General features: G+C 52.3%; 1 protein-coding gene across 1 annotated transcript in view; it reads left to right on the top strand.

Annotated features, from left to right (window-relative positions):
• DNAI1 (dynein axonemal intermediate chain 1) overlaps positions 1 to 16,627 on the top strand; it is a 59,856-nt gene that overhangs the window by 27,893 nt on the left and 15,336 nt on the right. The window contains exons 8-12 of the mRNA XM_029202919.1: positions 4 to 63; positions 1,331 to 1,465; positions 5,157 to 5,241; positions 8,735 to 8,852; positions 9,112 to 9,155. Coding sequence (XP_029058752.1) covers positions 4 to 63; positions 1,331 to 1,465; positions 5,157 to 5,241; positions 8,735 to 8,852; positions 9,112 to 9,155 — 442 coding nt within the window. The remainder of the gene's footprint in view (positions 1 to 3; positions 64 to 1,330; positions 1,466 to 5,156; positions 5,242 to 8,734; positions 8,853 to 9,111; positions 9,156 to 16,627) is intronic.

Raw genomic sequence — 16,627 nt, 5'->3', positions numbered from 1 at the left:
TAGGACCGAGAATGCCAGATGGAGCCTCCTCCCAGGACAAACTTTTCAGCCACAGCCAATCAGGTGAGACCCTGGGCCAATCTAAAAGCCATCACTCCCTACCCCTCTGTATCCTTGTCTATCTCCCTTGGCAACAAGGGAGACTGGCGTGGTCAAGGATCCCTCTGGAAATCTGCCCTCCTCATCCACCCACCTCCCTGCTCCTTGTCTAGTCTCTGAACTCCAGGCACATGAGACAATAGGTCTCCACCCAGAGAGCTCTATATCAGCCCAGGGCAAGACTGTCCAAGGGGGAAACAGGTATGGCTTCTGGAAGTTCCTGCAAACTGGGAAAACATTCATTCCCCCGGACTCTCTACAGCCTGTGGCACCTCACGGCTGACTCTGAAGTGCTAGCACTCTGACCCTGCCCATCCAGCAGCCTTCAGTGTTCCTGCAGACACTCCTTCCGCCTCAAGTCCCACTGGATAGCCATGCTGATTTGGGCAGGATATGGTGCCAGGTGACCTGAGCTCAGCGCCCAACTCTGCTGCTCACACTGCAAGATCCTAGGCAAATCATGTCACCCTTAATGCCTTAGTCTCTTTCTCTGCCAAATGAGGATGAGGAGCAGCCTCACAGGGTTGTTGGAGGGCTCTGAATAAACCCTGAAGTACAGTGCAGTGTGGAGAACTGGCCCATGGGTGAATTATTAAATGTAAAGTGTGCCTATCTGGCCTCCAGGGAGCAGTGGCTGCTCCGATCTGGGGAGCACACAGTGCGGCCTGGGGCATTTGCCCAGCCTCAGATCCATGCTGCTTCCTCTGCTACTATCCTTGGGCTTCTCTTACTGTCAGAGACAGTTAGCAGGGGTTCCCTTACTTTTGGTTATCTTTTATGCTGATAAGTTTTGCTCGTGGCTGTAGACAGCCAGCCTGAGCGAATATGTTTATCCCATCCCTACAGGGGGAGTCATTTTTAAAATTTCCTAGTTCAGAGTCTCATAAATCACTAAGAATACTGTGAGCTAGCTGATCTTTGCCCACTTGTTCTGCCCTAGTGGAGGTGGTAGGCTGGAACGATACTGCATCTCCAGCTGACAACTGAGCCCCTGGGTTGCACGGTGGAAAGCCCAGCCCCGGGGTGCTCTGAGAGCCCCTTCATTCCTGTCCTAGAGCTGACAGCAGGGAAGAGAGACACTGAATACATAATTAAGGTGGGCCAAGTAGAGGATACTATGAAGACCTGTGACGGGTTGAAGATCGACTCCTCAAGCCCTAAAGGCTGAAGAGGAGCTGGCTGGGTGGAGGTTTTGCCCTAAGATGATCCTTCTCATCTCTCCCTTGCCTAGTGGGAGATCTATGATGCCTACATAGAAGAGCTTGAGAAGCAGGAAAAGACTAAAGAGAAGGAGAAGACAAAGACCCCAGTGGCTAAAAAAATGGGGAAGATGGCGATGAGGAAGATGACATCTATGGAGTCCCAGGTTTGGTGAGGGCTCCCATGGCTCAGTCACAGAGAATGACTGAGTGGTACCTTGGCTCCTGGGTAGACAGAAGCCTGGCTGTCTGTGAGGACTTCACAGACACTTAAGGCATGATGCTAATGATACTTATGAACAATTCTTTCCTTGTGGGAAGGTGTGAGGAGAGCTACAACTGCCTCTGGCATTCCACAGATCAGCCCAATTTTATATAGGTCTGGAGGCTAGCAGGAATTCAGGATTGTTGGGCTAGGCGGCAACAGAAGACATGAATGTTATTAAAAGCCTGATGTGCACCCTGGAAGAGCTTGGGAGTCTTCCCAGGGCAGAGTGGCATGTGAAGATAAGGCACCACCTCCCTGGCCAAAAGTTCATGGGGTTTGGAAGGGTGATTTTCTCTTGGACCTTCAGTCTTTGGGTTTACTTGCACTCAATTCTTCATGTCCAGGAGCCAAGTCAGAGCTGATCACAGCTGATCATAGAGTCCAAGCCAATGGGTACTGCAACCCTGCGTTGGATTTGCCATGAAGAGCTATGCAAGAGTCATAATAGAGGTCATGGTTGGGAGCTCACTGTGGGTGTAGCCAGCATAGGTTTGGAGATCATCATGGAAGTTAACAGTGATAGGTCACTGCAGGGAGGGTCACCACAGGGAGTTGCTGAGGGGCCACATTTGTCCCTTCAATAGAGAGAGAGCTGGGTCAGGAGCCAGAGTCCCATTAGGGAGATCAGGATGAGTTTGACGTGCAATGGGGAGGGAAGAACAATGTCCACAGGAAGCCAGGGTCAAGTTCAGCACCTCGGAGAGCTCCCAGACAGCTCTCAGGGAAATGGTTCTGCTCCACTCCAGAACAGAAGCCAGATCGTACTCTTCCTTTGTCTGAAGTCTGCCCACTTCCACTCAATTCCATGCCTGTGAAAAGTCACATTTTAGGGGAGGTTTGAGGGTTCCCGGCCCTGGCTTAATAGGAACTGCCCAATTCAGTTTCATTTAATCACAGAGCAAGCACTTGGTGATCATGACCATGCCGAGTACTGGAACCCTGAGGTGAAAGATAAGTCCCTGCCCTGCAGGTTGCCCTGTTCAGACCCTTAACTTTCCCTGCACCGTTCCCTAGAGGTTAGGGGCTTCAGAGGGGCTGTTGGACTGGGTCCAGTTTCGCTTGAAGGTCCATCAGGGGTTTGGCTATGGGCTCTGGGACGTTGGTTAAAGAAACCTTAACTGCAGTCACCAGGACCCACAGACCAGAAGAAAGATCCCTGTGACTGAGACTGAAAACTGTCCTTGGGTCTCAGCCCTACCAGAGTTGGTGTCTAGGGAGGCAGGACCACACTGGGTTCTTCCAGCTTGGCTAACACGAAAGGCTGTGATGCAGGCAGATTCCAGCCCTCTGAACCAAGAAATGCAGTGGAACAGGACACTGGGGGTATAACATAGACAGTTAATACTTTAGTATTCTATTCAACCTCCCCCCAAGGGAATTGATCTCTAACTGGGACTCCCAAGTACTGGGCAAGGCTATCTGTAGAGCAGATTGGGGGTGGCAGTGACCTTCCCCTTTGCTGAGGCCCAGCACATGAACAGAGTGATACCCCTTTCCCAGAGACCCAGATCTGATTAGGCTGGTATAAAATTCAAGTGTGTGGGAGGAGAGAAAGCAGAATAACTTCATGATACTCTGTCAGAAGGTCTGCAGTGGTAGATCTCAGGTTTCTGTCTCACTAATGATTTGGGTAAATGTACAGAAATGAATGTAAGTTTGTCTTATCTGAGAGATTAAGACAGCAAAGGGGGAAAGGGCTCAGAGGCCACAAGTTCAGTCAGAACCAACAAAGAGCTGTGTCTGCTCAAGTAGCATAGTTTCTGGAACCATACTCTCTCCTCAGAGCGCATGTGGATCCCTGAGTCTCCCAGGACCAGGAAAGGGTGGTCAGGCTGGGTAGGAACTGGCTCTCTTTGTGGGGCTGAGAGCACAGGCCCTAGAGTCCACAGATTTGAGTGTACATCCTGGCTTTGCTGTGGAACTGGATTTTTCTAAAACCTGTTCCCTCATCTGTAGACAGCCTAATGATACCTGATTTGCAAGACTGTCATGAGAACCCAAGATAATATATGCACAGCACCTAAAATAGTACTTGCTTGATACTGGTTGACAGGTGGTGGCTGTTAATATGCCATGCATGGCTGATGGAACTGGGAGGGTTCGCCTGAAGGAGTGCTGACTCGAGGAATGAGGCGCTGTCCTCCTACATCAGAGGACCTAGCATCTGGCACACAAGTCTCTATGGCTGGAGGACAGAGTTAGGACCATGGGTATAAGACCCAGGGAAGTAGGTTTCAGCTAACAGGCTGTCTTACCGTACAAGATACTGCCTGACTTGGGGAGAGGTGTTTGCCAGGAAGCTGCTGAGGGGGAAGGATTCCTGCTTTGGGTCAGGGAATAGGGGGTAGTGGCTGGGACCAGGTGAACTCTGAGTTGTGATTATAAGACTCCAGTGAATGTCCTTGGTCAGTTTTCTGAAATAAGCTTGGAGTCGGTTTGCAAACTGATGAGAGAGTCTCAAAGGCAGTCCCCCATGTGTGACTTTGTAAGTAATCCCCCACCACACTGGGCCTCATGTTTCCTCTGAGACCACCATCACCATCACCACCGGGCACTGGGCTACTAACACCACGGTGCTTATTACATTTAATCCTACAACGACCCCATGACCCAGGTGGCATTATCCATCCCCACTGTATCAGAGTACTCTAAAACACAGAGATGTAATTTACCTAAAGTTGCCACTCAGCTCCTAATCTGTGGGATGGGATGGGGATGCTGGTCCGTGTGGTCCCAGAACCCGTTCTCTTAACCACTGCCTGACACTGTCAGTCCTGGGAAATCTCATCTTTGAGAGCCATGGGCCTGGCCCTCTGGAGCCCCTCTGGAGGGCTGTCCACTCCACTGGTTCATTCCTGCCACCTGCCCTAAACTCTTTAGGCCCTTCTTGCCAGCCCCAAACTCTTTGCTCCTCTTTTAACCTGTTAAATGGTTTACGTTATGGAATTTCACATAATGATGATCTTGTTTTTTTGTTCAGAATGAGTCATTTTCCCCTGACATGAAACTTCACGCTTTCTCCTTGGCCTGGGCCGTGGACAGGGCCCTGGGTTAGGAGTCAGTTCTGCCTTGTACTCCCTGTGTAGAAGCGGGTCTCTTTCCTCTCCCTGGGCCTCGGTGTCCTCCTCAACTCTTGACTAAATAAGTTGGACCAGAAGATCTCTGAGAACTTTAACAGGAGCACTTGTTGCTCAGGCTGGTGAAACTTCTGTCCCCACCAAAGAAGTCTCCTACCTACCCTGTCTGCTGTCCCCTCTAATACCCCTCCTGGGCTCTCTTCAATGCCCTGTCTTGTGCTCAGAGATACGCCTTCCCCAGGATAAGCTCAGGATGAAAGAGCAGGAGGCAGGCTCTGCCCAGGGGCCAAGTATGGCAGTGCAGACTCCTTGTGCCACTTGTGAGCTGGGCATTCCCAGAAGAGGATGTTGGGGAGAACTGGGCCTTGAGGCACAAAGAGATACCTTTACAGAGCTATCTGGGGTGGGTGGTGTCAAAGAGGCATCGCTGAACCAATTGTAAGTCAGGGCTGTGGCTCAGGGCACGACCTTCCAGATGCTGGCTTAGGACCTGTGGCTCCTGTATCTCCACAGAGTGATGACATCACCAAAGTGACCCAAGCTGCTAAAATCGTGGAGCGGATGGTCAACCAGAACACATATGATGATGTTGCTCAAGGTTAGACTTAAAGTGCTGGCAACTACTATTATTACCTGTATTAAAAATCCCTCATACAGGGGCTTCCCTGGTGGCGCAGTGGTTGAGAGTCCGCCTGCCGATGCAGGGGACACGGGTTTGTGCCCTGGTCCGGGAAGATCCCACATGCCGCGGAGCGGCTGGGCCTGTGAGCCATGGCCGCTGAGCCTGCGCGTCCGGAGCCTGTGCTCCGCAACGGGAGAGGCCACAACAGTGAGAGGCCCGCGTACCGCAAAAAAAAAAAAAAAAAAAAATCCCTCATACAAAACGAGTATTTGAGTGTCCCATGCTAGGTCCTACAGGTGCAAGGGGAGAAAAAATAATCCCTTCTCTGGATGTCACTAGGGAGATAAGGCTTAACACAGGTCAAACAGGAACAATGGCGTAAGAAAAAAATGGGTGTGGTGATGAGATCTGACAATGGTGCAGCAAAAAATCTCCACATTAGTGATTTAATAGCATCTTTCTAACAATCCTGGGAGGCGGCAGAGCAGAGATTTTTATCGCTTCTTCACACACGACAAAGCTAAGGCCAAGGCCACCTGACTAGTGAAAGGCAGAGAGGACCCAAACCTAGGTCTTAAGCCACCTAATTCTGTGCTCTGTTTTCTACTCTGTCCAGCTTAGGGACCATATAAGTGATAGAATGCAGACAGAAACTGCTCTGGGGATCGTCAAGAATGGAGGAGGGGAAGTGAGGAGTGGCAGCAGTCAAGGAAGGCTTCAGGGAGGGCTGAGCTGGATGCCAAGGGATAAGCAGAGTTTGAGTGGGAGATTAGCAGAGGGCAGGTGTGCTGGGCAGGAGACAGCACGAGCAGTGACTCAGTGGTGAAAATGAATTGGAAAGGACTCTGGGAACAAGGGGCAGCAGGCTCAGTGACCCCGACAGGGGCTCTGTTGGAAAGTGGTGAGAGTTCAGGCTGGAGAAGTGGTCGGGGCCACTTAAGAGAGGGCCTCGAATGTCACGCAGGGAATCTGAGCTTTCTCTGCAGAGAGTTCAAAGATACTGTCCAGGCAGGGACACAGCCCGAGGAGAGCAGGGCTGGAGGAGGGTACCACTGGGCAGAATACAGTGGCAGGGGCGAGGGTGAGGTTCCGGTGTGGGTAGAGTGGGCCTCACTGCACCTTACCCAGAATGCATCATCAGGGTTGGAGAAAAAGGTGCAGTTACAACAGTGAACAGCAAGCACCAGCCTTCCCTGGGAATGGCCTGTGTACCAGGCATTGTACTGTGCAATTTACATGTATTATTCTATTTCATCCTGACAGCCACACTGTCGGGTGAAAACCACTATCATCTCCATTTTATAGATGAGACATTCAGGCTGAAATGTCACCACTTGTTCGAAAACACAGCTAGTGTGAGGTGTGAGCGGCACAATCAGGACTCGAACACAGGCCCCCTGGATCCATAGCCTAAGCACTTTAGCACGAGGCCACAGAGCCACTGAGCTGGAAGAGACATTTCAAATAAACACTCAATAGGTCTATGTGAGTGATTAATTAGTGACGAGGTGAAGAAAGAGATTGATTCAGAAACGCTTAAATCCTGGGGGCCTGGGAAATTCTGGTGTCTTTGACAGAGCCAGGGAAACGGAATCCTTCCCATGGCATGAACAGCACATTCCCAAGTGGCTTGTATTTCCCTAAGAGGTTGTGCATTTATCTGGAGCAGCTGCCTCCCCAGAGCTGGCAGCTCCCCACTGCTGGCTGGTCTCCTCTGCTGACAGCCCAGGGCTCTTCTTGGTGACTTGATGCTCATTGCTCACCCATGGGACAGAGAAACCAGGGCTGCCAAGACCAGCAGCCTAAACAAGCCCCCTTGTTATCATTCAGGCTGGAAAACGACCTTGAGTGCTTTTCAAAGCTGTCAAAGTACACGGCAGCTGTGAATGAATTTGTCACTCACACAGCTTGGCTTCCTGAAACCCAGACTCTGCAATCAGCCCACCAAAGAGCTGCAAACATGATTAATATCCATGGAGAAATTGGCCTTGGTGAACCTTTTTCATCTATAAGAACACAGTCACAGAAAAATGCATTGAACCTTGATTTTTTAAAATTGCATACACTTTTCCCTTTGGGAAGAAGTGAAAACAGAGAAGTGTTACCAATTAATCTCCTCTCTGAAACGAAGTCTTTTCAAAGTTAGTCTGAGCTCAGGGGTCTCTGATGTGATCAAGGCTCATGCCTCTGACCACTCCAATTTTTTTTTTTTTGTCTGAGCCATTTTTGAGGGCTGAACGTAGTCCCCAAACCTCGAAGTGTGGGGCGTTGTGAGAGAGGCTGGGGCCGTGCCTGGGCATGTCCTTGACCACGATGGATAAGAGGATCATTTTCTAATGGGTTGGAAAGAAGACCGAGAACCATTTCCCTTCTGTTGATCTATTTTGTTCCCTTTTTTGAACAGTCATCAGGTGTCTGCTCTGTGGCTGGCCCCTGTGCTAGGGACTGCGGGTCCAGAGATGAAAATAACGTACTTCCTGCTCCCCCGGAGCCATCTGCCAGAGGGGGGAGACAGGTAAAAGGATAAAGAGAGGCAACGACGCTGTATGACACACGTTTCAGCAGACGAGAGGCAGGGCTGGGACGGAGGAGGAGGTGAACTCTGCTCAGCAAGAAAGTGAAGGCCTCACAGAGCAGGGGGAGTTTGATCTGGATCTAGAGTGAGTGGGAGTTTTCAGGAGGAGCAGGACATTTTAGACGCTGTTTGATACAGAGGGTAGGTGAACAGTTGGCTGGAAATGACATGGAAGTAGTGGCCAGCAGCCTCGGTCTGACCAGGGAGCCCCTGTGCAAGGGGTTTTCAGGGCAGCAGGGGAGGTGGTTTATCCTGCAGAATGTGGAATGGAGGAGTGTCCGGAGGTAGAGAGACCAGCTAGGAGGGTGGCATAAGAGTCTGGGTGATGGCTTTTGGGGCCTGAACCTAGGAAGTGGCTATGGATCTGGAGAGAAGTGAATGGACTAAAAAGATAATCAGAAGGAAAACATGAGAAATGATGGGAAAAGATCAGTCAAGGTTTACCAAGATTTCTGGTTTAGACAAGTACAAGGATGGAGGGGGCTTCTTCCTAAGTTAGAGGAAACGGGAGGTAGAGACAGTTTAGGACAGGAGATGAACTTGAGCTCAAAGGACCCATGAGGGAGCCAGGCAGCTTCACTCCAGCGGGGCTTGGCCGTGGATATGAAGATGGACAGACCTGGAATTATTATCCTCAAGGACATAGCCACTTTAGTGTAATTTACCTCCAAAAACAACAATGACAGTAACAACAACATTGTAGAGAGCTTACTCTGTGCCAGGTATTTTTCTAAGTACTTTACATATATTAGCAATTAATCCCCACAACAGTCCTTTGAGATAGGTACTATTACTATTCCCACTCTGAAATACAAAGAGGTTAATTGTTTTGGCCAAGGAGGTCCAGAGAGAAAGTGGCAGTCCCAGGGCTGACTCAGCCTGTGTGTGTTTAAGATTTTAAGTACTACGAGGATGCAGCTGACGAATACCGGGACCAGGAGGGTACGCTGCTGCCTCTCTGGAAGTTCCAAAATGACAAAGCCAAGCGCCTGGCCGTCACCGCCCTCTGCTGGTGAGTATAGACATTGCAGAAAACCTGGACTCCCTGAGCGCCTGCTGCGTGCCAAGCCCTGAGCAGGGCGCTTCTACCGCGCTTAATCACTTTGAAGGTGACGCGTAGCATTACGGAAAAACGTGAGACTGGGATTCTTATGGGATCGTCCCAGGTCTCTAAGCTCAACAGTAGATGTCTACAGTGTAGTTAAGGCACCACTGTACAGGGGAGAGCCATGTCCATTTCCTGGGCCAAGGGGTTCTTATTTCTCTTGCAGGAATCCAAAGTACAATGATCTGTTTGCGGTGGGACATGGCTCCTGTAAGTAATCCGGCTATTTGTTCATTTTCTCACTCAACCAGCAAACACGAAGTACCTACTCAGTGCAGAGCTCTTTGCCAGGTGTGAAAGATACAAAGATGACTAAGTCTAGCGCCCTCAGGGTGCTCACAGTCTAATGGAGAAGACCCACTGTCATACTGGTAATTAGTGCTGGATGAAGGAATATGCCAAAATGAGCCTCGAAAGAGTTATTATGGTAAAGGGAGCAGCATATGCAAAGGTCTGGAGGCATGAGCGATATGGGGAGAAATGAAGCTGTAGAGGGGGCCAGGGTTAGCCCCCAAAGGGCTTGGTAAGCCATTCCAGGAAACTTGGACCTTCTCCGGAGGGGAAAACACTGAAGGAATTTGACAAGGGCTGGGACACAACCACTGCAGGGGGGATTTGCAGGCGTGAGACTGGAGGCTGGAGACCAGCTAGGAGACTGGGGAGGCATCCCAAGGAGAGATGGCAGGATCTGAACCACCAGCGTGGAGTGGAGATGGAGAAGTGGATTTGAGAAGGATGAGAAGGTAGACTGGACCAGACCTGGGGAGGGATTTGGTGGTGAGGCCTGAAGGAGGAGAGTTTCCTGAGCAGGCCCTGGAGCAGGCGGGGTGGGGAAGGGGGGCAAGCGCTTGATGTTCATCACTGGCCCCGAACCCTGGGAGACCACCGCCTTCCGGGATGCTCCCGTCCCCGCCAGTTTCCATCACCCCACAGCAGGAGGCAACACTGTGGAAACCGTGTGGCACTTTGCTTTCCCTTCGTGTTCCTTGGTCCCTGCAGAAGCCCCTGCCTCTGCACTGGCCTGGGCGTTCCCTCTTCCTAACGGGAGAGGGCCCCATACTTCGCGCTAGCAGCAGCTCCCTAGGCGAACAACATGTTCTCTGGCTAGGAGGATTAGCTTCTGCGGACAGAAAGACCTTCCCATTCTCTAAGCTGCTTCTGCCTGGCAGGCGTACAAGCTCCTGGTCTCTGCCCCTCAGACCGCCTGTCCGCCCAGCCCATTCTTTGACCAGTGTCGGGGAGGGAGGGGAGGGCCAGGAGGAGTGGGTGTTTGTCATTCCTCTCAGGGAGAAGCCCTTGGAGCTGCGCCCAGTCTCATGGTCTGGGCCGCCTTTGAGGATGCCCTAAATGCCCGCTTTGTGTCCCCACTCCTGAGGACGGGCTACTGCCAAGAGGGAAGCGCCCACCCCCTCTGGCAGGGAACTAGCACATTCCTCCCCCTCTGCTGCAGCTACTGGGCCGGGAACAGGGCAGGGGGCTGAGCAGGCCCTCCCAGGAGTGGGTGTGGACCCCTCTCTGAGGCTGATCAGCCCAGGCTCTCTGCCCAGGACTGAGGTAGGGATGTGGGGTGCTCCCCAGCAGATGGGAGGAGAAACTGCTTCAGCTCTAGCCCTATCCTCCTCTCGCCGAGGGCCAGGAGGGGCGTCAGCTGGTTGGGGTCATATAGAGGTTGTCCATGGGGGCAGCCTTAGCCAGGAGCGGTGGAGAAGAGTAACCCACCCCACAGGAATCGATGGCCCCAAGCCCAACAGGCCCAGAGGCCTCCTTTGGGCAGGCACACACCCAGGAAGGGTCTCCTTGTCCTTTGTTGGCCACACCCACGTCCCTGGATGGCACTGCTATCAGGGGCAGACCTTCTGGCTGGAGGGTCGCTTCCCAGTGGTGTGACCTCGGTCAGAAGCTGCTCTCAGCCTTGGTGTTTTCACCGGTGACCCGGAGAGGCTGACACCTGCGGGCCCTTTGTCCCAGGGCCATCATGAGACATGCGTGGAAGAAAAGCAGCAAATGTGCCCCATGAGCTGTAGGAACCACTCGCATAAAGGACAACCATTGCTGACTTGTCTGGCATTCTGTCTCCTAGCTTTCCTGCAGGACCCTCCGGGGCCCTGAGCAGAGAGCGGGGGCTATAGGGACAGAGGGGTATCAGACAAGGCCCCTACCTCTTCTCTTAGAGAGCTGGGCCCGGCAGTGGCGGCGGCGGTGGTATTTGCTGTCACTGGTATGGGAGCTGTTGACCAGTTTTCCAACGGGCATCTATTCTCCAGAGCCTTGTACATGTCAGCATCAATCTGCAGAGGCCTGAGCAGAGCCAGCCTGGGCTGGAATGCAGAGGGGCCCCTGCATTCACTCCTGAGGTCACCCCTGGGAGTCCCATGCTCTCAAGTGCCCAGGTGCCTCCCTGGAAGAAAGAGGGGCAAAGCTGAGGCAGGCAAAAGGCACCCTAGTTACTGGGCGGGGTCATTGTGAGGGGCAGCTGGCTCACCAGCATCCATCACACTGTCTTTGGAAATTCCCAGCAGCCAACCTCCCAGTATCAGACTCGGCCTCCTGTGGCCAGACTCTAAAGTGAGAATTTGGATTTGTTGTTGGGTTTGACCCTGATGAGCTCAGCCCAGGGCTCTTTTGCCTGGAATTCCCAGATGTGGATTCTCTGACCCAGCCAAATAAGACTTGGGCAGGGGTAGGCATGCACCCTAGGAAGGACTGGGGCCAAGGCTGGTCGTCTGGAGCCAGGCCAGGAGCAAGCTGGTGAGGAAAAGAGCCCAGGCAACTACCTGCAACCGCACAGAAGCGATCACACCCGCCTCCCCTCGTGGCTGCTGGGTACCAGATGGTGGACATGTCAGGCTGCATATAGGGCAGAGACTGGGGTGCCCTCTAGGGCCAGGCTCCATGTCTCAGCAGAGTGAAGAAAGGCTGTCAGCAGGTGAAAGCAGATAGAGGAACACTGGAAGGAAAAGGAGGTAGTCTAGGAAGAGCTGGCCCACGGGGCAAAGCTGGGATGCAATTATATCAGCCTGCTGCACTGAAGGGGTGCTTTCCAGCCCATTAGGCAGTTCACAGCAGGGAAATGGGGACTCCTTGTGATCTGCTGGGCAGGGATGGTGGAACACATCCTAGACACTGTGTGGTCCTGACTGGCTATCACACACGAGACAGGGAGGAAGCCTCCCAGCAGGACACATCTTAGAAAGGCAGAAAAGCCAGCTGTCCCTCAGCCCAGCCTCTGAGGGACAACACCCTCAAAAGGGGCCAGAGTCAGGCCTTGAGTCCCAGCGCTAAACCCATTCCCACTCTGCCCCACCACCTCCTGGCCGGTCCGTCAGCCTGCCCAGGCCAGGGATGAACTTGTAGGGATTTAAATCTTTCCTGATCATTTATTTGTCAGCTTCACTAATTAAGCAGTGTTAATTTCATTTACTGAAAATGGAAATTCATCCACCTCATTTCTCCCTGTTCATCCTCCACACACAAAATCCATCACTCCTCAGCTGCAGGCTGTGTAAAATTTACAGGACTAATTATCTTGTCAGGTCTCTTTGTAAATACAGTCCATAAAGGCCACTGTGCTCACTGGGTTGTAGTGCAAGGGCATTCCCATTGTTAGTTTAATTACTGGTTAGTTATTTAGGTTCTCAAATGTTTGCCTCATTTTCCCTAAATCAAATTAAATGTCCCGCTTGATGTATTCTGTCTCCAAGGCTGTGCTCTTATTTCCCACACTGTTTAAATATGACTTCTAATCAGGTGAGAGCTCTTGGAAAAGCCCAGCTACCTGGAAGGCTGGATCCAGCCTGGCAGCACGGTCTGTGGGCCACACTGGAGGTTTGGAACACTCTAGCACTGATGTACTTTCTTGGGGGCAGCCTTGGGCCAGTCCCCTGCCTTTGGAGATGAAAATCCTAACCCAAGGGGCATATCTGTTCCTGGAGTCCAAGGTGGCAGGGCTGGAGTGTGGGAAACTGAGGGAGGGTTTCATTATTGTCATCAGAAGAGCTGGGGACCATTGCCTCTATCCCCCTGACTTCTAGAGGGATTGCTTCCAAACCACTGCAGAAAAAGGTACCATCTGCGGGGCTGTTGGGCTGCACCCCACAGGCCTGCAAGCCTGGTAACCGCCCAGCTGTGAGACCAAAGAAGGAGCCCAGAGAAAGTGACAGAGACACCCGCAACTTATTGGATAGGGAATCTTACAAGTCAGAAGCAGAAGGTCCTGGAGCAACACCCACACCGTGTATGGCAGACTGCACACAGGACATGGCCACCATCCTTGCTGCTGGGGGAGAAGGAGGCTACCATTTATAGGGGGAATTGGCATCAGGTTGGCTCATCAGTTGCCAGGGAAACCAGCAGCTGGGGCAGGGGGCAAGCACGTAGGTAGTTACTGATTCAGTCCTATGATTAAGAGAATTAGATGGTCATGTGAGTAAGGTGTAGGTGAAGCAGGGACTGGTTGATCAGGGGATGCGCAGAGAGCAAGAGAACAGCCATCCTGAGTGGCCTCTCCCTCTGATTCCTAAAAGTAGAGTTTGGGTCCACCTTCCGTGAAAGCCTACTGTATTAGTCTCCTATTGCTGAAGTAACAAATTACCGTGAACATGATGGCTTAAAACAACACAGATTTATTATCTTACAGTTCTGGAGGTCAGACATCTAAACTGCGTTTTGCTGAGCAAAAACCAGGTGTCAGCAGGACCATCCACTTCCCTGCCTTTCCCAGTTTGGAGGCTGCCCATATTCCATGGCTTGTGGCCTCCTTCCAGCTAGCAATTGCATCATTGCGATATCTGCTTCTGTTGTCACACCTCCTTCTCTGACTCTCCTGCCTCTTTCCTTCCCTTATAAGGACTCCTATGATTACACTGGGTCCACCCGGATAATCCCCATCTCAAGGTCTTTAATTTAATCACATCTACAAAATCTCTTTTGCTGTGCAAAGTAACATATTTATGGGCTCCGGAGATTAGGACATGGACATTTGGGGGGCATTATTCTGCCTACCACGGCCCCCTCCGAGTGCCTTTTTCATGCCTTAATAAGGGAGTCCTTAAACAGCTGCTGCCTTAGAGTCAGCTCTGGGCTGGATTCGTTTGGGACCCACGGGAAGAGAGGAGGAGGCCTGCTGACCGACACTGTCTTGGTATCGTTGTCTCTGCAGCTTGGCATCTACTTCCCTCTGACCACTGACCTGGCTTTAGCCAGATGCCCCAACATGCCCTCTGTCTGCCTTGCCATCCCCGAATCCTGAGCAGAAGCCCAGGCTTCTCCTGACAGCCAGAACTCTCCAGAGTGATCTAGAGCTCTTCCTTGTAGGGCAGGGGTAGAGCTGTGAGGCGGAGGCCCACACTGGTGATTGCCAGTCCAGGAAGGCATCCACCCATGCTACTCACTGGGCACTACTCTGCTAGGGCCCTGGCAGAGGGAGCTGAGGGCAGTGAGAGCTTTGGTCTATGGTGGAATTAAGCCACCCGTCCCCTGAGACCATGGCTTTCTGAGAACCACCAGATCAGCCTCTATTAGGGAGTTGATTCTCCTCCCCCACATCTCGTGGATCATTGAAGGTCAGAGTCAGGGAGGCCTTAGAGATTATCCAGCAGAGCAGGGTTAGCAGGAGGCAACTCTCTCACTGGAGACAGTAAGCCTGCTGGGCCACACCAGGGCATGCTCCCTCACTCCATCCTTTGGTGGCAGGCTAAGGAAAAGACCTGCTCACAGCCACCTGTAATAATGCGGTACAGGTAGAGGAGTTCCTGGGGGTAGGGTGGGCACTCACAGAGGAGAGGCTGAACGGTCTAGAAGGCTTCCTGGAGAAGGGCAAAAGTGCAAAGTGGAGCTAAGGCCAGGCCAGCGGCCCTCTCCCCCTGTCTTGGAGTCACACACCACGTGGTTTCTCCTCCCCACCTCCCCTCCGCCCTCCCTCTGTCTTTCTCTCCCTTTCCCTTCCTCTATCCCTCTTTCCCTTTCACCCAGCCACACATACTCTCTGAAATCCTATGGCCTAGAATAACCTGGAATTCCTTCACTGGCCCCAGACTTCAGGGCTCCTGCCTCTTTATGTAATGGATTGTGGAGTCGGGGGCTCCCATCTGTGTCACTGGGCCCTCCGGTCCTGCTGTGGGGAGCCAGGTAGTCTGTGGGATTCAGCACAAAGTACCCCAGGGCCCAGGGCCCAAGGCTCTGTGAGCCTTGAGCCTGATGGGATTCTATCTCTCACTGGGAACTGAGGTGCTGTAGGTGACCTTGATGCCAATGTCTTACTGGGACTGCTGGTGACCTGGCTGGCGGCATCATACTGGGAATGATGGCAGGCTGGGCGATGATGTCACTAGGACTGCTGGTAGCCTGAGCAACGATATCACATGGGGACCATTGGTGGTCTGAGTAGTGATGTCATTTTAGGACTTCTAGAAGACAAGATGATGCTATCATGCTGGCACCATTGCAGGTTAGGGCAGTGATGTCACGTTGGGCACACTTAGAGAGTGGAACAGTGAGGTCTCATAGGGGGCTGGAGATGGGCATGAGAAGATCATAGAATAAGACAGAGTGGAGAGGAAGCCCCAGCTGAATGAGAATTTTTCTCTGCTTTCCTGGTGAGGTTTGGCAGACAAAGCCTTGAACTAGAATTCAGGAAACACATGGTCTAGCCATGATTAGAAGCTGTGATCTTTTTTTTTTTGGCTGCATTGGGTCTTCGTTGCGGTGCGTGGGCTTCTCATTGCGGTGGCCTCTCTTGTTGCAGAGCACAGCCTCTAGGTGCATGGGCTTCAGTAGTTGCAGCACGTGGGCTCAGTAGTTCAGTAGTTGTGGCGCACGGGCTCAGTTGCCCCCCGGCATGTGGGATCTTCCCGGACCAGGGATCGAACCTGTGTCCCCTGCATTGGCAGGCAGATTCTTAACCACTGCGCCACCAGGGAAGTCCCGAGAAGCTGTGATCTTTATGTCGGGAGGGCTTGTTTGGTTGCAAATAGCAGAGACCCCTAGGGCCAGGTTAAGAACGGGAGGCTTACTGTCAGGATGCATGTGGCCTGGGAACGCAGGCAGGACCTCAGGCCTTAGTGTGGCTGGTTGCTCTCTGTGTCCCTGCCTCGTGAAATCCACGCTTCTCTCTGCCAGAAGTTTTCTCTCGTCATGCCTGACTGCCCTGGCCCTTACTCATTCTCTAGTCCAAGATTCTGGAAGGATTGGCTGTGCCAGTCGCCCCACCACCCCAACAGGTCTGGTGCCCCCTTCTCCTCCTTCCTCCACCTCCATGTAAAGATCAGATTAGTGCCACTACCCTGAGCAGAGTAACTGCAGCAATAAACAGGCTATTGAGTGTGGCAAACACCAAGCAATGGGTCTAACGCACTAGGGGACACCATTCTCCCCTCTGGCCTCAGTTTACCCAACTATAAAATCCAGGGGCCATAGTTCAGTGTCTAGTCCCAGTGGTTCTGTGAGTGGGTCAGAGACGTCCTCACTGCAGAGTTACTAAGCTGACCTAGGGTTTCCAACCCTCCTTTCCTGGTTCCACTGGTCATGAAGGCTCTGTGTGTGTGCAGGGGCACACGGTGCTGGAAGCGTGTCTAGAGAAAGTGAGTCATCACTGCTGTCCCTCAAGGGGCCAGATACCGTGGCACAGTGAGAGCAAGTGTGAGGTCATGCCTGCCTTTGCCCCTTGGTGCCATAAGGAGAGCATC

Source organism: Monodon monoceros, unplaced genomic scaffold (assembly GCF_005190385.1).
Source record: "Monodon monoceros isolate NGI ecotype Baffin Bay Population unplaced genomic scaffold, NGI_Narwhal_1 Super_Scaffold_5, whole genome shotgun sequence".
Lineage (NCBI taxonomy): Eukaryota > Metazoa > Chordata > Mammalia > Artiodactyla > Monodontidae > Monodon > Monodon monoceros.
Note: the sequence above shows the minus strand (reverse complement) of the source record. Positions and strands in the feature narration are given on the sequence as shown.